The sequence below is a fragment of the Pantherophis guttatus genome, chromosome 5 (genome assembly GCF_059756535.1).
Source record: "Pantherophis guttatus breed Tessera chromosome 5, ASM5975653v1, whole genome shotgun sequence".
NCBI classification, from domain to species: domain Eukaryota; kingdom Metazoa; phylum Chordata; class Lepidosauria; order Squamata; family Colubridae; genus Pantherophis; species Pantherophis guttatus.
In genome coordinates this window covers 91,669,325-91,692,598 of record NC_142067.1, presented here as the reverse complement: position 1 = coordinate 91,692,598, position 23,274 = coordinate 91,669,325, and the positions used below count along the sequence as shown (strand labels likewise).

The 23,274-nt window shown below is 40.7% G+C and overlaps 1 protein-coding gene across 1 annotated transcript; it reads left to right on the top strand.

Annotated features, from left to right (window-relative positions):
• Nucleotides 1–22,454, top strand: SHOX (SHOX homeobox). Its single transcript, XM_034431417.2, has 5 exons — nt 1–801; nt 4,620–4,828; nt 12,505–12,562; nt 12,637–12,725; nt 19,633–22,454. The coding sequence occupies exons 1-5, from the start codon at nt 477–479 to the stop codon at nt 19,876–19,878; spliced, it is 927 nt and encodes a 308-aa protein (XP_034287308.1). The 5' UTR covers nt 1–476; the 3' UTR covers nt 19,879–22,454.
• Nucleotides 22,455–23,274: the final 820 nt, after the last annotated feature.

The window sequence follows — 23,274 nt, the reverse complement described above, 5'->3', positions numbered from 1 at the left end:
AAAGCAAGCCAATTGCTGGCCCGAGGAGGGAGAAAACGCTCTTCGGCGTCTGCCTGCGATTCGGAAAGAGGCAATAATTGCTGGAGACAGCGAGAGCTGGGGGGGCTGGGCTGAAGTAGCCCGGTATAAATAGTGGGCTCTCAAATTGAAAGGCATAAATAACAGCGGGAGTGATCCAACCCCGATCCAGTCTCTTGTGTTTCTACAGCTCCAGGACAAGGGGGTATCTGAGCGCGCGAGCACGCGCGCACACATTCACACATAGGCAGGAGCGCGCGTGCGCGCTTCTACAGCCCCCCCCTCCCCAGCCTGGACAAGAGGGACCCCTCGGCCAGGACTCCCGAGCGGAGCCGCATCAGACGAGTTGCGCAAAGCCCAACAGCAGGATCGCTGGCGGTGGAACAAGCTGGCCTGGCGGTTTGGTGGCGGCGGGGTTTTTTAGGGCCCGGCTTCATCCCTTTCCCGGCCGGGTCGTCATGGAAGAACTTACGGCGTTTGTGTCCAAATCTTTTGACCAGAAAAGCAAAGAGAGCAGCGGTGGCGGCGGCGGAGGTGGTGGTGGAGGAGGTGGAGGAGGAGGAGGAGGAGGCGGCGGCAGTCACAAGAAGGAGTCCATCACGTACCGGGAAGTTTTGGAGAGCGGGCTGGCGCGGACTCGGGAGCTGGGCGGCTCCGATGCCACTAGCCTGCAGGAGCTGGCCGAGGGCGGCCCCCACTGTCCGGTCCACCTTTTCAAAGAGCCTGGAGAGAGCGACAAGGACAAGCTCAAGGACTTCAACCACGCCAGCAGGACCTCGGAAGGTAAAGAAGACTCTGTCACCCCCGCAGGCGCCCAGCAGATGCCTCTCTGCCGTCCTGGGCCGTCCCGCGCTTCCTTCCCGGGGGGCCGCTTTGGCGAAACTGTAGACTAGAGATGGGGCCGAGTGGGGGTGGGGGACGGTAATAGGAGTAGACATGGTGACGGTGATAATAATAGCAGGAACAGCAGCAGCAGCGAAGAGCATTCAAAATAGGAAAAGGAATCTCAAACTTCAGCAACCCCGCTTCCTCTTTCCTTTCTTTAGGTGAATTTAAACAATAGAAGGAAAAGAGTTTTCGCGCGCGGCCCGTTTTCCTTCGCGGCCAATTTAAAGTCGGAGCGTTGGGCAGAATTGGTTCTGGGGCTGATCTCGGCGGAATAGCTAAAATTATTTCAGTAAGGAGATGTGGGGAGCTTTGGGGGGGTGGGTGGGGGGAAGAGCTAATAAGCTCAAGATGAGTTGGCCGGAGGCTTGTCAGGCAAACACGAAAGAATCCCCTCGCTTAGGATATTCCACAAATCTTTTTTTGTTGGGAGGTGGTGATGGATGGAGATGATCTCCAAGCTTTTCACCTGAACTGCTGTACTGCACTGCTTTTGCTTTTGCTTCTGGCCTTTAAGGGTTTGTCGAACTGGATAAAGAGTTAGGGCTACAGTATAGGAAGCTTTAAATACGGTCTACAGAAAAGGAGACCCCCGCCAATATAGGAAGTTAAGCAAGCATTTCTTCGGCCACTTAGACTGAGTTTTATGCCACTTCTGCTTCTGGGCAAACCCGATAGAATTAAATCCAACTATCTCTTAGGTTCGAAACGAAAGCACCGCCGGCTCCTGGCAGTTTCGGCGGTGATTGCTTTAGTATTAAAAGCAGAGCAGAGAAAGGTCAGTCTTTTAAAACTCTAATTCCGTTTCTTACAGGAATCTTTCTCCATTCTTCTTCTCTAAAACAATCCGAGGCACTGGCGTTATTGATGTCTGGCAATTTATAGATGAACCTTGACGTGTCTATTGAAAAGTAAATCAATTAGCTGTATTTTAGGGGGTTCCTCTGTTCTAAATGGGTTCAGATAAGCAGATGTTCAATCGTTGTCAGAAAGACCCTATCACTAAAATCCCACGTAGTATCAGCTGGACTTGCCCTATGCTTTTTATTAGATCTGTTGTGATCTAAGAAAGAGATTGGCTTTAGGATGAAGTGATAGTTTATATTCCCAGCGGTCTTATTGTAATGATTTTAAGATCGATCGATCTCTATCTGTTTATCAGTTCAAGAATGACTGAATATAAATAAAGTTCTAACGATTATCCAGGATACTCAGATGCTAACAAACCAAAGCACCCGTATTATTTAGAAAAGCCTGTAAAGATTAAATAGTTTTAATGCATGTGTGCATAACCTCCCAAGATGCATGAATCCACGCAGCCTGTAAATCACATTTTGAAAATGCACTATATACAAATCTCTCTCTCATCTGTATATAGAAAAGTTCATAGAAAAAAGAAAAGTCCATCCAGAGGCTTAATAAACATCGTGGATAAAATACTCGAAACGTGCTTGTAAAGGAAGGGCAGCTGTATGGCAAATGGGGAAATTCTGGTTCTGGAACTCGATGAAAATCCTGGATCGAGACTTGAGGGGTTTACAAAGATCCGAGTATTCGCGACCATAGTTGGTTAGATTCTTATAACTTTGATCTGGTGGTAGTGTAAAAAAAAATTCTAACTACAGTGTCTAGCGCTGATAATCTGGAAGTATTTTTTTTAAAAAAATTCGGTACTGTGGGTCCCCCTCCCGCCCCGGGCCCGCCGCCGCTTTTATGTTCCTTGGGAGACTTGGACTGAGAATTCAAGTAGGCTAAACCTCTTTCAAAAAAAAAAACAAAAAACTCCACTACAATTTTCTTGGGCTGCCACAGATGAATCCTCTTCGAAGTGACTTTCCAGTGTGTGTCGTAAGATGAATAGTCTCCAAATTTTAGCTTTACAGTATAGTGAACTGGTTTCATTGAGCAAGGGGAAGGAAGTTAAAGGAAATCAGCAACCGGTTTCCATTGCAGCCATTTTTTTAGGGTGCATTTATATGGAAATCCATCTCTAAGGAACACATCTTTTGTGACAACTAAAAGAGAAATTCGGGAGCTTCCTTTGCTGCAGGGGCCAAGAGAAAACCATTGCCTAGAAAAAGGAGCCAACAGGGCTCTGTCGCGCTCATGTTCCAAAAATGGTGATTTTTGAACCTGGGAATTTAATCCTGAGTTTTCCAGAGCGGCCCTCAAAATCAAGACAGAGGTCTCCCTCCTTATGCCTTCGGAGACCCGCTGTTTTCCCCAAGACAGAACCGGGACAGAAGGCTCCATTCCACCAGCCACCCCTGCCCCATCCCTCCCTGCTCTTGTCCCCCCCCCCTTGGCCGGGCCTTATAGGGTCCCTCTTGCCAACAAGAACCCCTTAGGCAATTACTTTTCTTTTTAGTTTGCCAACTCAAGCCCACACATTTTTCTTTCTTCCCGAATTTGTAGAAAAGGACGCTCCCCTCTTTCTCCTCCCCGATCCGGCTAAAATTCTCCTGCGTCCTTCCTCCTACGCTTAGTGGTCCTCTCTACAAGCTCTTTGCGCTGGCATGACGCCTGGGGGGCTATGCGTGTCTGGTGGGTTTCTCACGGTAGCCAGACCCTTTGGTGTCTAGCGAGGACTCTTTCCCATAGGCAATACTTCTGGAGAGGGGATACACGTAGAGCGGAATCCTTGGGATGTGTAAACTTTTGTACAAAGTGGTGTAGAGGGGACTCTCCCTGCATCAAATATTTAAACGAATCTCCGAAACCCCCCCTCCCCTCCAAGTTTCAACTGTATAAGAGCACGTTAAGGACATTTCCCATCACTTTCTCGTGAATGGAGACTTGTTCCCCTTCCCCCGCCCCTTCATTTTCTGTTCTTTTTAACACCCCCCCTCCAAGGCTCGCTTAAACTGACGGTATAAAACAGGTTTATAACTCTGATCCGAAGGTTTGCCCATCCCATTAAGCTTTCGCCGTGCTTCCCACCCCGCTAACCCTTCTCTTACCTAGCAGAACTGGGCTGGTCTTACTTAACACAAAACCAAGCCTAACAACATTTAGTACTTGGACAAGACACCACCTAGAAATCTTCTGTCTGTAGGCTAAACGAGAAAGTTGAAAACATTCTGCAGCATCACTTCTGCATGTTTGCTAAGCATAGATATGGACCTATCTATAAAGTGAATAGGCAACAGACTCGCGTGTATGGAGAAAATACGGGATGGAGTCTAAATTGATTTCTGGTTACCTGTTCCCTAAATTGTTTACAGTATCATGAAGAGCTGACGGGGTTCTGGTTATTGAGATCTGGGTTAATTCTACATCGAATATCAGAGCTAACATGATAACGCTTCGATCGGTGGAGCTGACTCAGTCTTTTGAATTGCCCACAAGAACTGGAAAAAGTAGAGACTTTTAAAACAGGCAGATGGCAAGGTTAAGGCACTCCCTTTGCACAGCGTATCTGCCTGTAGACCGCCATCCCGTCTCCTATGAAAGAAAGGGAATCCCACGAGACCCTGGAAGTGTCTTTGCGAGAGACGAAGCCTGCTTAAATCATCCCTTAGACTCGTTAACGAATATTGACCGAATCCTATCCGAAGTATCAGAACTAAACTCTCTCGCCTTTTCTTATTCTCAGCTCTTGGGGTCAATCGCCTGTTCGATTACTTAGGAAAACATCTCCCTCTTTGGAGAAGGCTTCTGATATCCATCCAGGTCTGATGTTTTCCCTTTCTCCTTCTCTTTTCTCCCCACCCTAGGGATCTATGAATGCAAAGACAAGCGGGAGGAGGTGAAATCCGAGGACGAGGACGGCCAGACTAAATTGAAACAGCGGAGGAGCAGAACGAATTTCACCCTGGAACAGCTGAACGAGCTGGAGAGGTTATTCGACGAGACGCACTATCCGGATGCCTTCATGAGGGAGGAACTGAGTCAAAGGCTGGGGCTGTCTGAAGCTAGGGTGCAGGTAAGGAGGAAGAGACGTCCGTCCTCTGGTCTGGACTTCTAGTTTCCTTGTCGAACAATATCAGGACACGTGTCAAGGCAGCGGGGGGGGGAGGGAGGAGGCGAGATGGGGAGAGGATTCGAACTTGGGCTGCTGCGCTCGGTTTCTTGACCCCTCGGAGCCTTTCCTTTCCACCGAACGCTCGGCGTCTCCTTGATCCCACTTCCAACCAATCAGCTGCTTGATATAACAGACCCAGCCAGGAGCGAAAGAACCTTTCGCTTTTCTCTTTTGTTTTTGTTGCGCTCTGTGGCGGGGCGGGGCGGGGCGGGGACAATGGCTATGGAAAAAGCTGGGTGCTTTGGGAGTAAGATAATCCAGAGCCGGGGGGAAATGTGCCTCTGTTTGACTTGCATAACAAGAGCATGAATTCATAGGGCCCCATCTGCTCTTCCCTCCCCGATGCCCCTTAAAATATAATGTCTCTAAATCCTTAAGAATTGGTTTGAATTATGTACTGATAATTCGCCAAGGCATCTGTGATTTGTGTAATCTATCTATCTATCTATCTATCTATCTATCTATCTATCTATCTATCTATCTATCTATCTATCTATCTATCTATCTATCTATCTATCTATCTATCTATCTAATCTCCAATTTATATCTTTTATCATCTTCTCTCTGTCTTTGTCCCACATCCGTCCATCCGTCCACCCATCTCTGGGGTTGCCATATTAGGGCAAAAGAAATCCGGGCTACCACTAGATGGCAGCAAAAAGATACAAATACTGGTAATCACTGGTAGTAATTAGATCTACTAAGCTATCTGGGCTTCAGTTCTTCAAACTGTTAAGCCTATGGTTTTATGTAAAAGTTACAGGTCACCTCTTCTGAAGTAACAGATAAACAAATGGACCGCAAAGCTAAAGGAATGCCAGTATTGGTAATAATGACCCATTCAGTTAGAAGGAAAGGGATTTTGATAAAATCATCTTGTGGAATTATAGGACAAGGTTTTAAAGTCAAAGGCAGGTGAAGAAAAATTACGCCCGGGAGCTTACTGCCCTTTCTTTTGACTATTTTATGAGGTGAGGAAGGAAGGGAAGGCATCCTTAGGAGAATCTCAACGGGATGCTTTGATTTTAGACTCTCCTTAGTTTTCCATCAGATCGACTTCCTCCTCATGGATTTAATATTATTGAGCATGTGTTCTAAACTAATCACCAGAATTAGATCTCTAGAGACCAGCACATACTCCTGGGGAAACAAGTTTGTTGTTTAGATTGTAATAAATAATCGTTTTCATTGTAATTCCCCCCTTCCAGATGACGGTGATATTTTTTCTTTTTTTATGACAAGTAACGGGAATATTTCATGTACATTTGCTGATTTTGGAAAAGAAACAGTAGCAGGGAAAATGACCAAGAAGGTTGTAGTAGTTTCAGTTCTCACCTCCCCCCTATAATCAGCTACAATAAATGAATTAAGAGATTAAATTTTGGCTGAAGGCTACATCAACTTTTATGTCACGTTTTCCAATTCCTTACAAGAGAAAGGCTCCTGTAATGTTCTTGAGAGGGCTATGATATAAAGTTTTCATTAAAATAAATTGTAGCATTTCTCTAAAAATAAATTGCTTGTAATTGAATTCTGCACTCTTTCTTTAAAACAGTTTATTACTGGGGTTAGTCCAGCACCCTAACAGGATATTCATAGTTACAGGAAAATTGGCGTTCCAAGTGTTTGCAGGTTTTTGAAATATTTGTTCTCCGCTCCCCTTAACCGTTCCCCTCCTCCGGGCAAAATTGCCCGCTCTTTCACACGAAACCCATAAAAGCCATACCCCCAGAAAGACTTCAGCCTGATGGAAAAGAAAGAAAGATTTAAAAGAGAAGGGGCCGCCGAGAAAACCGACCGCCCTTAATTAAAACATAAACAGGGTTTGATGTGCGTGACAGGAGTGGATCAAGATCTTATTTTTGTTTGGTAAAAGAAAGGAAGGAACGGAAGAGTCTAGGTAGATTCTCCCCCCACCCGAAAACAGATATTTTAGTACTTTCAGAATTGTCTTCTAACCCTAGTCAATAGCCCCTGTCCCTTGTTGTTAAAGGATCTAGTTTCAATTTAGTGTGGAAATCTGCTGCAAATAAATTGGAGCTCCTGCGGTAGCTACTCCTTATTAACCTTTTATTTTTAGTGTTGTACCGGCAACTCATATCGCCCAGCTGTCAGTGTTATAATTGAAAGTTATGAGACCGTAGTGAAGGGTAGGCAGTAATTCAATTACGAGCAAATATCTTTGGGTTTTATGGCGCAGGGCTAAATTAAATGTCATTATTCACTGTCTCTAATGGAAATCAAAAGGAAATCAGATTAGAGCATTTGTGAAAGAAATCACTGAGTGATCCTTAATGAAGAAATAACTGTCTAAAACACTGTCCTGCGCTTTACTTAGCATATTCATGACTAGTTGGAATTGATCGGGAATCACACCCGGGCTGATTTATGAAGACTCTGCGCTTGGGCTAATTCATCACTTCCACGCCTCCTCCTCACTTTCTCCTTCGCCTCTTCCGGAGGCTGAAAAAGGGAAGGGGCGTTCTGACATTTCGAGCTGGCAGAGCCCTTGGGCCTAAGCGGACGGGACCGAGGGCAAGAGCGGGGCTCAAGGCCGGGAGTCAGAGAGGCCCTTGGAACCGGCTTTCGGGTTGTAGGAAGATACTAAGAAGGTTTCGCTATAGACGACCCATCGGTCTAGAGATCCGCAGAGGATCCATCTTTGTGAATGGCGTCAAGCTTCTAAGCCGAAGCAGCGAAAGTCAGCGTGACCTTGGGTGTAATAAAAAGGAAGGACCCTCGTCATGTCAAACCCCTAGAATTTAGCTACTTTTCGGCCAAAGGAAGCTAATGGCTCCCCTTTCCCAACGTCTTAAATGTACATCCGTCTTTTTTTTTAAGAAAAAAAAATCATGTAAGCAAATTAGAGACTCCTTTAATAATTGCCGATTAAGTGACTTGGCTTTATAAAATCAAGAATTTATCTTGATGGGTGTTATCACTTATTTTTTATGCTAAAGCTGTGGTGGCTGGAGTTTTCATTTCAGGGGAGATTCGTGTTGCTCTCGGTCAAAACAAAATCCAGTTAAATCCGAAACTCTCGGCCTGAAATCGATTAAAGCTGGTAGTCTGAAGACACGCCTACGAGAAACCCAGTTGCCTCGAAATCAATGGCGTTGTTTCCCAACGGAGACGGAGGGAAGATGATTTAGACTCGACTCGAAATTTTAGTTTGTTTGATGTCGCTAGGACAGGAATTGTTTCTATCTTGGGAAGAACATTTCGAGAACCTACTGAGGGAAACAAGGGGTGCTGATTTTTAGTTAGAAAAGAGTAGAGGAGAACCGCGAAGTGGGGAAAAAACGAGCTCTTGTTTTAAAAGTTTCAGGACCCTGCAAAATGCGTTTGCATTTATTTTAATTCGGCTACTCACTGCATTAATTCAAGGTCTCGCATATTGGTTATTGGGGGTGCCGCGGGGAAAGGGAGACTATCCCACGTGCTGCAATGTAAAGACGGCCAATTCCTGTTGAAGAAACCATTCCAGTAGCTCTGGATAATTAATGTCTTTGGAAGCCTTTCTTTGCACTAATTACTCCGTTGTAAATGGCCATCATTAAGGCAATTGAAGAAAGCTTGGAGGCGAAATGTGATGTAGGAAGTGCAGTTAGTATTAATTAAGCGTATGATCAACTTGGCAAGCGGAAGACCTCGGCAGGGGGCGGGGCAAAGGGCCACAGTCTCAACTCTTAGATTTGATCTGTCTCCATCACAAGCAGGGCTGGGAGGCTGGCTGGCTAGGGAAGCAAAGGGTGTGTGTGTGTGTGTGTGCTTTGCAGGGAGGCTGTATCTTTCCAAACCAGGTTTGAAACATTTCTAGCAGGAGGATAAACGCCTTGGCTACTGGGTCGGTCAGTGAGATGCAGTGTCACGCCAGCTTCACAAGAAGGCATTTCCAAAAGGGAAGGCAGATTTTCTGGATTGCAGTAGTTTTAGAATAAAATACAATGAATCAGCTGGGGGGGGGGGTCGCACAGGATTAATATTAATCTGTTAAACCCAGATCTAGAAATGTTTTGATTGCCTGCTGGAAGCTATGCCTGTTTCAACAGCCAGAAGGAATGTCAAAAAGACACATTTACATGGACTGATTGTGGATTTTAGCCTCATATTCTCAACCTAATTAAAGCAGAAGTTTAAAAGTACAACTGAAAATCAGCCAGACTTGATACTTTCCCTAGTGACTTTTAGTGACTGTGTTTGCATCACAACCAGAATTGCATTTCTCCTACTACAACATTTATGCATGATGCAAACTCAATTCACGTGGTGACTTTAGGGTTTCTTGGGTTGTAAAAAGATAGGCTTTCCCAAGTCCAGTTCCTCTTCTGCTGATCACGTGGACACATGATCAGCAGAAGTGGTTTACTTGGCAATGGTATAGAAGTGCTTCATCTTTGCCTTCTTCTGAGATTGTAACTTCCTACTTCCCTCAGATTTTCAATGCTCTCTCATCTAAATACAGCACTAACCAAATACAACTTGACGTAGCTTTTTCCTGATCAGCCAAGGTTATCTAGGTGCTGCCACCTAGCTGTAAGAATGTGTGGGAATCCCAAAAAACTTAGTTGAGAAAAACATGATTCAGTGAATCCTAGCTAAGCATGTTCAAAGAAGATAACTAAATTGTATATTCATATATAGAGATGAAGAAACTTGAGATCTCAAGTCTTCCAATTGTTAAGTGTGAATTCAGTTCTGAGTGTCATATCCACCTTCCTGAAAACTAATTTAAATTGCAGCACTTTAAAACCTTATCCTATGTATATTGTCTCTAAGTAACTGTTGACTCCTGGCAACTGCCTGGATGAATTGCCTACAGTTTTCTTAGCAAGATTTTCAGGAGTGGTTTGCATTTGCTTTCTTCCAGGGACTGAGAGAGAATGACTGGTCCAAGATAACCCAGCCAGCCTTGTGCCTAAAATGGGACTAGGATTCATGGTCTGTCACTTTCTAGCCAGGTGCTTTAACCATTACATCAAATTGGATCTCAGAAATAAGCCCTTCAAATTGACAGACAAGTTCTTCTGTGTATTTAGGAAGAAGAATTCATATCTCAAAAACTACCCAGGCCTTTATGGAAGCCTTTCTTAACCTGGTGCCCATCCAGATATGTAGGATCGCTTCTTCCTTAATTCTCATAACTATCCTGGTTAGGAATTTTGGGAGCTAGTCCAGCACATCTTGAAGTTCTAGACTGAAAGAGAATGCTTTATGGTAGCACTATTGTCCCCCCCCTTTTTTTTTTGTAATAGATGATGTTACTTTTCTAGAAAGACTTTCTAGGAATTGTTTTGAACTTTGAGTCCAAATACTAATTTCGCAGGTCTATTGGAATGCTATTTATTCTGCAGTTAGGTTTACTTCACCCAGACTCATTTTTATAAACCTACCATAAGATTTTTTTTCAAGACAAGATTGTCAAAATAAGCAATTGTGGTCAAACTGGAATGTAAATCAGTGGTTAGATAAGTTAAATACCTACCCCAAATTATACAGAATGGTAGAAGTCCTATTAGAAGAGTGAGTTTAGCAATCACAATATTGAAGACATAATTCAGTTTTCTCAGTAGGAGGAATTGTGTCATGCTGTTCTTTCCAGAATTCACTAGATGGATAAAATAGCAGTTCCTATATAAGGCACTCAGCCCCTGAGGCCAAAGACACAATTTGCTTTGTCTAAAAGAAGAAGAAGCAGCAGCAAACTGGCAAATATGTTGTGTGTGTACCATCCATATGGTTAACATTACTATTTCTGGGATACTGAAATGATAGGAAAACCAGAGTTCTTAGTCAGGCAGCCCCATGCTACTCTAGGAAAGTGTATAAATCCCAGTTAAATTTGGAACGACAAGAGCAATGCAGTGCTTTGCACAGTGTCCTTGAAATCCAAACTCAGACCTTTCAGGATGTTTTCCCAGCTTGGAAACTTCCATAGAATGTTGAACCACAAATCCCAGCATGTACCACCCCACAAAGGAATGCGGGGCTCCAGATTAGCAAGTCAGAAATACACAAGCATAAGTTTTGCTATATAATGAATTTTCAATTTCAATTTTTAAGCTTGTAAAAGAGAACTCCCAGCATGTGCAAAGGCAGCTAGGATTGTCACATTATTGAAGGGGTGGTTTGATTTGGGCAACCCAGCCATTGGGTTTGAAAGGCAGCAACCTCACTGGGAATGGATGTGGTCTCCAAGCAGGCATCTGTATGTAAGGTCTAGAGAGGCTGCAAAGTGAGTTTTGAATCTGCCTCATTGTAAGGAAACTTCTTATGGCTCTTTTAAAAGTCTTTATTTAGGAGCATTGAGGAAGACTTCTTTGCAGTGATTCAAGCACAGGATGGAGGTGTAACCTATTCATTTTGTAGCTGGGGATGCTGGAGATCTATTCATAGCAGCAGCTGTGAGCCCAATTCCCATTTCTCCCCACTTGTAGGCTATTTAATTCATTTTCCCCTTTTGGATGGAGTTAAAACCAGTGGTGGAATTCAGCCAGTTCACACCACTTCGGGAGAACCGGTTGTTAAAATTTCTGAGCAGTTTAGTGAACTGGTTGTTGGAAGAAATCAATAGGGCAGAGAACCAGTTGTTAAATTAGTTGAATCCCACCACTGGTTAAAACTATTTGCGCCTGTAGTCCTTTCATGGAAAACTCTCAGGCCTTGTATCATTTTGATCGAATGCCTTTAATAACCATATGATTATTAAGAAGTCTCAGGATGCCAATCTAATTAAGGGGGTGGACAAGGCATACACAGCCCATTTTAGCACAGAACTGGGCCAGTTAAGTAGGTGTGTGGATGCAAGCAACTTTATGCATTGAATGTCCTGAATCCTTCTAACACCTACAAAAAAAAATCACATCTGGATGGTTTGAAGCACATCCCCTTAATCCCATTATGCCAGCAGCTTTGCCCACTCAGATGCCAGGTGGATGTGTTGGACTATATCTTCCATCATCCCCAGTGACCCAGCCCTGGCTATTGTCATTTGCAGATGAAGCATAAAGTGTTTTAACACATATAGATATCAGCAGATTGGGGAAGGCAGATCCATAACTGAGTAAGGTGGGAAAAATAAAGAGGGGGGGGGGAGTCAAGATCCCATTAAATTTTAAGAATGATAATCTGCTGAAATGTTGCTTGAGCTCAGTGGGATTTAATTATGAGTAGAACCTCAAGGGATGGTACTATAGTAGTGTTATTACTGCTTTTTTTGGGCTTAATTTAGCCACGAAGAATAGGTTTTTATCTTGTGAGCTCTATTGTGTATGACTTTTCTAAAAATCATCTTTTGATATCAAACAAACATACTGAAATGAAGAGATTTTCTTCTCAGGAACTTATTCTGAATATTAGAACCAAAAAGTTACTTGAGACCTTTGTCCTCACCTGCTCATCACATCTAACAACAATTTCAGATTGTCTTTCTTCTCATACAAGCATTTCTGTAACCACACATTTTTCCTGTTTCCTAGCTTTTAAGAAAGTTTGGGGAGTCATAGACTGATTTTGCTTAGCTCAATGCTGCTTCCGACTGCTTTTATTACTGCCAACATTTCTTTTCCACTTGGCAGGTTTGGTTCCAGAACAGAAGAGCCAAATGCCGAAAACAAGAGAACCAGATGCATAAAGGTAGGTCCTGGAAGGAAGTGGGGCAGACTGACCTTTCCAAAGACTCTTTCCTGACCCTATACCTTTGCTTGCAGGTGTGATCTTGGGTACGGCCAGTCATTTAGACGCCTGCCGAGTGGCCCCTTACGTGAACATGGGAGCCCTAAGGATGCCTTTCCAGCAGGTAGCTTATTTGAATTTTCATCTCCAGAGCGACCTGTCTAAGATAACTATTTTTTTTTTAATTTTGATTTATATGCCGCCCTTCTCCGAAGACTCAGGGCGGCTTACAATGTGCTCAGCAATAGCCTTCATCCTTTTGTATATTTATACAAAGTCAGCTTATTGCCCCCACAAACTGGGTCCTCATTTCACCTACCTTAGAAAGGATGGAAGGCTGAGTCAACCTTGAGCCTTGGCGAGATTCGAACTATTAAGTTAGTATTTGGGCAGAAGGAGAGAAGGAATGTATGACAAAAGGACATATTCTGACATATGTACACAGAAGGGCTTTCATTACCAATAGTTCCTGGTGTCTTGGCTTCTGGTTTTAAAAATAGAAATCTGGAAAGTTTTTAGCAGAGTAGGTTTATTTAAAAGTCATCCCCTCAATATTCTGTAGAATTCTAATATGCTTAATCTCTGCCACACTCTTGTAACATAGCCGGTTAGTGAGTGAGATGGGCAGTCTCTAAACTTGACATATAAATACATAAGAATAAAATAAAAAACCTACAGTGTATATACCTATTGATTGCGACCAGCATCTCAGTTTGATTCCAAAATACTTGCTAATAGTGACAGGTAAAACTTCAGCCAAAAGATGTTGCTGGAGTGCATTTGTTGAATTTCAGCTTTCTGAGCACTTTGAACATCCAAAACAAGTTATTATAGTGAATGCAAAGTGAGAAATGTTTCCAGCTGTGGGGGAATACATCCTTAGCATGTAGTCTGAGCAAGCAGAAAATAAGATTTAGTTATTGTCCTTCCTTCCAAATCCACACTCTGTGTTTCTTCGGTAGGGCTGGTTTTCTCTAGGTATGAAAAATAGGCAGCTTTGAGTCTGGTTAGTACTTGGATTGGGGAGCTCCAGGAAATACAAGGATTAGGAAGTTGAAATTGAAAAAAAAATATTCCAGAAAAAGGAAATGGCAAACTACAGGGGTAGGATGCATTGGTGAAGTCAAGCGGAGTCCATTTCAACTCAGAGGAAACTTTTTTACATGATGTATCATGGATCTTTAGCACAGCTAAACCCTTGTGGCATCAAAGTAATGCTTAATGGAATAGCCTGTTACATTGTTCTGCTGGTGGGAAAGGAAGCACACTGTGAGGTGCTGATTGGCTGACCAGTAGTTAGCGGCATGTATTTTGTGCTCCCTGTATAAAATTTATGCAACCCCTCCCCTCCCCCGCAAAATCTGTCAATGACTGATGAAGGCTACATTGTACATACAAGTATTTCTGGACAGGAAACAGAACAAAGTTTATATCCTTTGGCAGATTAATCATGAATTTCTGGTTACTTCCCAGAATTCAAAGGTGCTATAAAGCTCTTTAAAATGTGGAACAAGATAAGGGCAGCATAATCCAGGGGGAAGCAATGGAAGATTCTTGTGTCAATAATAACTGAGAGAAAAGGACTTTAACACAGTGTTGTGCCACCTTATCACAGGATATTATCAATGTCTTTAATAATTTCACAATTATTACAGACCTAGCTTCTGTTAGGATTGAACATGGAACAACATGGTTTCAAATAGCACAAAGAAGGCAGTTTTGCTCATAACAAGATAAAAATGAAACTAATGGGGACAGAGGCAGCTTTATTAGCATTTGAACACTGATCCTCTATTCTTGGGTGCTAACATTTTTCCTTCCCATCTCTTTCTACCATCCTTCTTTCTTTCTAGTTAATTTCAAAATTTTCTAGGTTAGATTGCTGTCTAAAACCAAGTATATTCATAACATTAAAAAAATAAGCTTATGTATATCACTGCTGCTGAGTCTATTTTCTGCAAAAGATTTCGTTGTATGTTAAAAAGCCTGTTAATAATAACATCAGTTCTGCCGGGCTTCTTTTGAAGCCATTATTCTTTTTTAAATTAAAAAAGTGCCATCATTTCTGGCTTTTTGGAGTAAAGAATTTAGTGGGTGAATGAAATAAGTCTGTGTTTTTCCTATTTTAATTCGTCAGAGTTGTAGCAAAAAATTTAGTCTTCCTCTTTTTTTCAAGGAAACATTTTTTCTTAGCTGTTTTGTAAAAGTCTTGTAGGGAAAGAGGGAAGTCTGAATAAGCTGTTATGGAACTATTGTTCAGGTTTACTGTGGATTCTTTTGGTGGGATTTTAGGAATGTCCTCTAGACTTCCCTGCGTGATATTTGTCATTTTTATATTTTCATATCAGATCCTACATCATTTCTCTTTTAAGGAAAACCCATTAAAGAGAAAATGAAGGAATAATTACACATGCTTTAGTGGAATGCAGGTGATCAATTAACTCGATAGGTTTTTATATGTAATGGTAGAAAGCAAAGAGAATTTGGAGTCAACACTTTAAAAAAGAGTCACATTGACCACTGACGATTAGAACAGAAGCTTTCATAGGAGGCATAGAGAGGATAAAGCAGCATGTAAATTATTCCTTCACTTTCCCTTGATCACAGTTTGAGTGCTTGGCAACTGGCCTGCATTTATGACTTTTTGCAGGATCCCATGGTCATGTGACTGCAGTTTATGACTGGCGTCTATTGGTTTCCACAAAAAATGTCCATTGTGAAAAATGGGTTTGCTTAACAATCCTATTGATTTGCTTAAGGACTGTCACAAGAAATGTTCTAAAATTGGGTTGGTCACTTGATGACCGCTTAACCAGCATGATCTATGACTGTAATTCTGGGTTCAGTTATGTTCATAAGTTAAGAACTACCTCTACTGTGTTTCCATCAAGGTCATCTTCCTTATCTTCTACATTTTTATTCCCCAAATAAACTTCTAGGAAAATGAACCTGGTTTTGGCACATGTGATAGCAAAGCAGTGCGATACAAATTCCAGAAAGAAGAATTTGCCTGAAGGAAAAAAAGAGCAAGAATCAAAATTAAAGGGGAATGAAGGGAAAAACAGGGGGAGGAGAGGAGAAGAAATATATAGTAGATAGCTACATAGGAAAAAAGAAAAAAAATTGATGTAAGCAGAAATGACTGCCAGATACTGGACCTTTGGAGCAAACCAAAGGAATGTAGGCATTGGAATATTCAGCAGGAGGGAGACAGTGTGGAAAAAGAAGACTGTTACTGATTAAAAAAGAAAATGAAACTCCAACTCAGCGTAGTACCTTATATTCCAGATTTTAGGGGGCAAAATAGGCTAAGAGAATTGAGATGAAAAAGTCTCGCAGGCAGCATGAAAAGGAAATGTTGCAGTTTAAAGCTGAAGTATATCAGAGGACTGTGCCTCTGATTTTCCAGGAGAAGATCTCCCCTTTTTAGTGTCAGCTGCTGAAAGGTAGAATTTGGGATCAGAACTCTTTGTGAAATTCATTTCCAAAAATGTCTTTGCGAAATCCAGAAGTCTTTGTGAAATTCATTTCACTAAAGGAGACCCAATGAGCTTCACAATAATCTTCCTGAAGAACAAGTGTTTCCATATACAGTTCTTAAAGAAACTGTATGTAAATGTTAAAGGACCTGGAAACCCCTCCCCCCCGGCCAGGAATATGCTTAGATCTTTGCACCAAAAGCCAGAGAACTCTTGTGGAGTTTTGCTCCTAGTGCCTTGTATATATCCCTCAACTCTTTATATTCTGTCCTCCAGTACTTGGTGTTGATTGCCCTACTATATCCCAAGAGATTTAGCTTTACCTATAGTGATCATCCATCTGGAAAATCCCCCATTAGATGTGGTCACCAGCCATCCATAGCCTTGTTAGAGCAGCTGAAAATCACAATTCTATGTATCTTGCTGTTCTGAACCATTCTATTTTGATAATTTCATCATTCTCTGTTACAGCATTTGTTTTGAACTGCAGGAATCTCTATTGTACTGTCTCTTTAGCCTGCCCTTGGTATGGAAACAATAAACTTATTTGGGGCTGCAAGAAACTTGGGAATAGAGTTAAACTGCCTGTAAAATAGAATATAAATGTTTTTCAGGAGAACAGTACAGTTGGTATATTTCTAAAGGAATGTAGATGGCTTGAGATTAACAATCCAGAGAAAAAGACAGAATTAATACACGTGGACTAATTTTATTTCCCATGAGTTGAAGATTAAAAATAAAAGAAAGGAGGCCAAACTCAGTAATTGGAGGTACTAAATAGAGAGGAGTTTCTATTTCAAATTTGGCAGAGAGTTATTTTTAGTCCACTCTGAAAAAACTGTACACAAGAAAGAAGCCTGTTTTGGTCTGATGAGTTTGATTACAACTTAAGAGGGCCTGTGAGTTTGAGTTATGGTAAGAAAATCTTTTAGGACAATGGTAGACTATGAGACTTATGTAACTTTACAAGGGCTTGGAAGCAAGGATCCTTATTAATTACCAGTGGCCAGAATGTTGCAATGCAACATTAATTCATGCCCTTTGCGGATATCATGGTTCTGATATTCATGTTCATGTTTGTACTAGAGGTATCCCTTGCCATCACTCAGAAGAGAAAGTGGAAGAGAGTGGAAGGGGAAACCCATAATAGCAGAAGAGGCTGCAGGAAGCATTGGGAATAATTGGAAAAAAAATGAGATTGTAGATATTTTATAAAGACAGGAAGAGTAAAAAAGAATTGTTTTACATATTTAAAATGAAATAAGATCTTCTGCTTAAATCCAGAATCATAACAATACTAAGCTGGAAGAGAAGGAAAGAAATCTTGAAATGACCAATCCTTGTTTTTACTTGAATATAAAGATGCTTCTTTATAGGAAGAAGAGGAAGAGGCTAAGAATCTGGGGAGAATGTAGAACAGATTAGAGAATGAAAACACAGAAAGGAAAGGGAGGCAATCACTATATTAAAAGGAAAAGGAAAAGAAAGCACTCTTGTGATAAAGTAAACATCCCATAAATTCCCTAATTCTAAATATTCTATATATCATCCTGGCTGTCTTTATGAAATTATTATTATTATAGTTTTTATTGTTTAAAAAGACCAACATGCTATACCTGAGGCATCATGCTTCCAATAAGTGAGATGACAAGAGATTTTGAATTGAGCTCAAATTTATCATTATATTATTTCTGCTGAAACAAACCTACTTTTATCATAAGATGCAGACTATCTTTTGACTGGTAACTCCTTAAGACTCTGTCCAACCACATCAAATGCCAGACCCTGGGCAGGGGTGTGGCGGGGGGAGGGGGAGGGAATAGGAGGGAGGAGAGGTTCTATCTGGAAAAGCTAGTTTGTAATATTTCCATACAAGGACACTTTTAGTGATATTTACAATAATCAATATAGATAGCGTAATGTAGCAAGGAAGAGAATGCTGTCAGTTTGAGTGATATATTCACCCAGTGGCATTGTGCAATAATAGATTCTGGATTATAAGAAAATATAATTAAGAGCTGTGGTGCCGCAGTGGTTAGAATGCAGTACTGCAGACTACTTCTGCTTCCTGCCGGCTGCCTGCAATTTGGCAGATTGAATCTCACTAGGCTCAAGGTTGACTCAGCCTTCTATCCTTCCGAGGTGAGTAAAATGAGGACCCAGATTGTTGAGGGCAGTATGCTGACGCTGTAAACCACTTAGAGAGGGCTGTAAAGCACTGTGAAGTGGTATCTAAGTCTAAGTGTTATTGCTATTGCTTTAATGTATCTTCATTATGAGTTTTTTTATTTTTAATCTTTGAGTATCTGCTTATCTATTTTTTAATATTAGTGATAAAAACAAAAAGAATGTGAAATCAAAAGACTATTAGTATTACAATAGTAGGAGTATTAGTTTACAGATATTCTGGTCACTTAAACAATGTGGCAACTTTTTTATCTGTAGACCATGCTCCATTTTTAAAAGACCTGGATGGCAGCAGTGATACCTGGGGAAGGGTGGAGTTAAACTTTTCAACCTGTTTTGTAGGAGTGGTTTAAGGGACATGATTTAACACACCTGTTTTGTTCTTTATTTTATGGAAAATCGTTAATAAATGCCATAAAAAAATCAGTATAATCTTGGGGCGGTTCTCACATATAATTGAGAGTTACAGAAGTATAGTTTCCCTTTGTGTAAATTACCACAATTTGACAAGAAGAGACATGATTTTTGTCAAAATCATGCCCAGCAATGCTTGGTTTTTAAAGCAGAAATGGAAAACTTTTTTCAGTGAAGGGCTCTTGAAATACTGAAGATGAGTTTATGATGGGTGGACCCATATTTTAATAGAAGATGGATCTAGATGAAGGAGAGGATGAACCTATTATTTAGTATGAGTGGATTTTGCATCATTACTCCTTCTGCCTCTTTTTGTGCTATCCAATCCCATCTCTGCCTCCCTTTCTTCTTCAAGGACTTCAATCTGAAGAGTTAACTATTCCCAAAAGTGCAAAAATGGAGCTATAGGAATTACTTAAATGATACTAAGTACCACATGAAGTTAATTAAAGTGTTACACAGTCCTTAGTCAGCCACAGAATTGTTTCATCAACTATTTATTTCATACTTGTGTGCCCCAGACAGATAAATGGTAAATACTCAACCTTCACAGAATTAAAATTACTTAAATAAATAATCATTTACAAAGCCACAGAGTAATGCCTGATAAAGAGTAAGGGAGATGACCTTGACAAAAATATGCAAGAACCATTACCTAGACAAAGAGGGCTGAAAGAGGGTGGAAGCCCTGAGAAGCAAGACCAAGCAAATGCCACTCTGATCCACTGGGGCATAAGAAAGAGCGGAATGACATAAATAAGATTTTTGAGATGGGCATAAATAGAATCTTGCAAGATTCTATTATCATGCCCATCTCAATAAGGTATAGTCTCCTTGTGGAATTGATTTCCTGGTCTGGTAGGGCTGACACGCCTGTTTGTCCTGTTGGAATATCTGTTGAAATATCTCCTGTTAATCTATTTTCTTTATGGTTCTTTTCCCCCCCTCCAGGTCCAAGCTCAGCTGCAGTTGGAAGGGGTCACCCATGCTCACCCTCACCTCCATCCTCACCTAGCTGCTCACGCCCCTTACTTGATGTTTCCTCCCCCTCCCTTTGGACTCCCAATCGCCTCCTTGGCTGATTCTGCCTCTGCAGCTGCAGTTGTGGCTGCAGCCGCCAAGAGCAACAGCAAGAATTCCAGTATTGCTGACTTGAGGCTCAAGGCTCGGAAACATGCTGAGGCCCTAGGGCTTTGACATTTCCTTTCTGGAAGCAGTTTCATTGCCAGGATGGACAATAGTTTTCTTTTCTCCAGCTGTCATCCATGCTTGGCTGAGACAAGGACAAGTGCTAGATTTTGAAAAGCTTGGGAGTCCTCATAGATGCACAATCAGAACTGGCCTGCTTTTTCTTCCTTGCTTTTCCCTCTTCTTCCTCTTCCTATTTCGTTCCAAGATGTAAGAAGTGATTCAGTTGATCTGAGGATCGAAGGACCCACCTGTCTACCTTTTTGATTTTGGCCAAGCGCTTAGTGCTGATAATTGCAGCCAAACTTTTTCACTCCCACCAGAGGCACACTGAGTCTGAATTTAAGATATAAATAACAACTTTACAAAAGAAAAAAAAAACAAGAATACTTTGGGGAGGAGAGAAGATGAGAGGGATAATTCTCCAAATTATGTGGCATCTTTGAATGTTGGGACAACTGGAGCTTGACCATGGCCAAAGTGATCATCAGCCTAAAACTGTTCACTGCTATCAGTTTTGCAAAGTTGTGCATGTGCCTAACATCTAACACCATTTGGAAATCACAGACTCTGCTGGAACAAAACCCAAGCTTGAAAACAATCCCAGGGGCTGGTCTCCGTTACCATAACATTTCTCCTTAGTTGCCAAGTATATTCTAGCTATTTCACAAATTGCTCACAAATTAAGGAGCTGCTTTTGCAAAAGTGGCTTACATTTAAAACATGGAATTTCAAATTACAGATAAGGCAGTTTAATCTGGACATAGCAGACCCTCCAGCTGTATATTTTACAAAGAGCTGCAACAACACAAAAGTTTGAGAGACAAAATTACACAAAAATTAGAGGTGATCTAAGTGATGGAAACAATGATAACGAACATAATAATAATCAACCATCTGAACAAGCAGATATGTTGTAAGACAAGGACAGGTTGACTTCCTTGCTTTGTTTTCCAGATGTCTGGATTTCTCAGAAGAAGAATCTCCTTGGCTTGCTCTCGAGAGATTGATTCAGCTATCAAAGATGGACATGCAGTTTTAAAAGCATAATACTGATGCAGTGTTACGTTTAGTGAAATGCAATTGAGTGCAGTAAAGTGCAATACTGTAAATATTTTAGACTAAAAGGGAAAAATAGCAACACGTTCTTATTCTGTTTGTAACCTACTCTATAGGAACTGTTTACCTGGTCCTTGGTGCTCAGACTTAAGAATGATCATTTATTGCCAAAATTAGATAGTCTGGTTTTTCTATGGTATGGTGAAGAAATATGAATTGCTTATATAAAGGGAATTGCCATGTTTTTGATCCAGTTTATGTCCCACATTTCTGGGAATTAAGCTCAACTGCCTGTTTTAATTATTATAATTATAATTAGTGTTGTTATTATTTGGAAAATTGTTTTAAAATAAGGAGCAACAATCAAGAAAATGTCATATAGAGGTGGATAAATTCAGCATGTGAGTTGTATAAATGCATAGAAATAAATCCAGTTTTAGGCACGTTAAATGCAACCTCATTGGAGTTTTCTAATGAGTAAAATCTGTAGTGCCAGTCATAGAGAAAAGGGGAAATTGACTGAAATTATATTACCAAACTGACTAGGATTATTATGTCTATGTTTCTCACTCACATGTAAATTCTTTTAACCAACTCATTAATTCGGTGCATCATCTGGGGAGAAATATTCATCTATTTCTACAGCTGTTTGCATTTGATACCAACATTTCACTGATGGAATCTTTGCTTCTCAACAACATACAGTCATCCAAACTGTTGCCCTCAAATGTATTTGTTTTTTTAAAGCAATTAGTAATTGAATATTTTGTTATTTTTTAATCAATTCATAAGATATATTTCTTTTGTGAGTTCATATTTTTAAACTTTGCTCCTAATGCTGATACTTTCTATTGAGCATTCAGTCTTACTGTTGGTATATTGCTTTCACCATTTATTTATTTGGCGTAAATTATATTTTGAATATACTTAAGAACAGATACATTTACCTGACTTTCCTACCTCTTTTCAAAAGCCCCAGTACCTCTTTGTGCCAAGAGTATAATGAAAGCATAACATTAAACGTATCTACAATCTTGCACACAGGTATACATAGCACTGCCATATTTGACCTGTAAAAATCCAGATGCCATTAGATGACAGCAAAGAGTCACAGAAAATTCTGTTGCCATCTAGTAACCTGGATTTGCAACCATATGTCTCATAGAAATACTGTATGTATGGTTAATTGCAGTTTTAAAGCTGGTAATAGAGAAGTCAGAAGTCATGGCATTTTTCCTCTGAATTATAATGTAAGGCTTTAATGGAACTTTTCATGTATTATGATGAAAACCTTTTCAAAATTAGAATTCTTTGGGTGCCATGGAAAAAGCAAAGTTAGACTCATGGGAGTTGAAATCCAACTAACTTGTAGGGCACCAGGTGGAGGAGAGAGCTATGGAAACCTATCAGCAAATGTTTTCTGTATGCAATACCAATGCAAACTAGACAAGTGTTTATGATATGTAATTGTAGAACAACAGCAAGATGGCAGATATTTCTCTACTCTGAATACAGATGGAATTAATTAATTTCAGTGCAATCAATCATTTCCCTTTAATTTATCACAAAGAACTAATCTACTTCAATGCACAGTTTCATGCGAGATTCACCGTCCTCTGCCTGTTATATTGATTTGCTCTAAATTCATGCTCTAGTTCATGCTCAATTCCTTAAAGTGGAACCCACTTCACCCTAGGCTAGGAATAATGGAAATTATATTTATGGAATGTTTGATTCACGCATTCTCTTGTTATCAACCTGTTTTCAATAGTAGTTACCTCTCATAATTTGAATCTGGTTTTAGAACTGAATCTCCTCTAAACCAATTCAAGAGCCATTGGTAAATTTATGGGATTTTCAGATTATTTAATGGACTTCTATGGCTTCTATATATCTTCAGATCAGATATTTTGGGAATGTTTGCCAAAGCATTAAAGCTTGTGCTTAGCACAAGTGAAATGGACTTGTGCTTACTTGCTATTTTGTGTCTTCAAAATCTCTTTGTATACATATGTTTTCTTAATAGGCAAATTCTTGGACACTGTAACTTCTTCGTAGCATAACTATAACTTATAATAGACTTATGTTTTGTTTGGCCTACTAGATTTTGAAATATTTACTACATTTGATTGATACTTTTATTTTCATAAAATATGTACCCGTACCATATAAACAGTTTCACATAATTTAATATTTCTTTATACTGTGTAACAGAAGCTACTGCCCGAGACCACAAATGATATTGAATGTAATTACTGTAGTAAAATCAATTGGAATTTTAATAGCTTTCTATCCAGATGATTAACAGTTGATGGATATCCTGCTTATAAAGCAAGGAAAGGCAAC

Bases quoted from the DNA above. Each gene is read 5' to 3' on its own strand.
- SHOX (XM_034431417.2), top strand. From the start codon at position 477: ATGGAAGAACTTACGGCGTTTGTGTCCAAATCTTTTGACCAGAAAAGC. The intron at 12,563-12,636 runs GTAGGTCCTGGA...CTTTGCTTGCAG, and splicing joins AGAGAACCAGATGCATAAAG to GTGTGATCTTGGGTACGGCC. The intron at 12,726-19,632 runs GTAGCTTATTTG...CCCCCCCTCCAG, and splicing joins TAAGGATGCCTTTCCAGCAG to GTCCAAGCTCAGCTGCAGTT.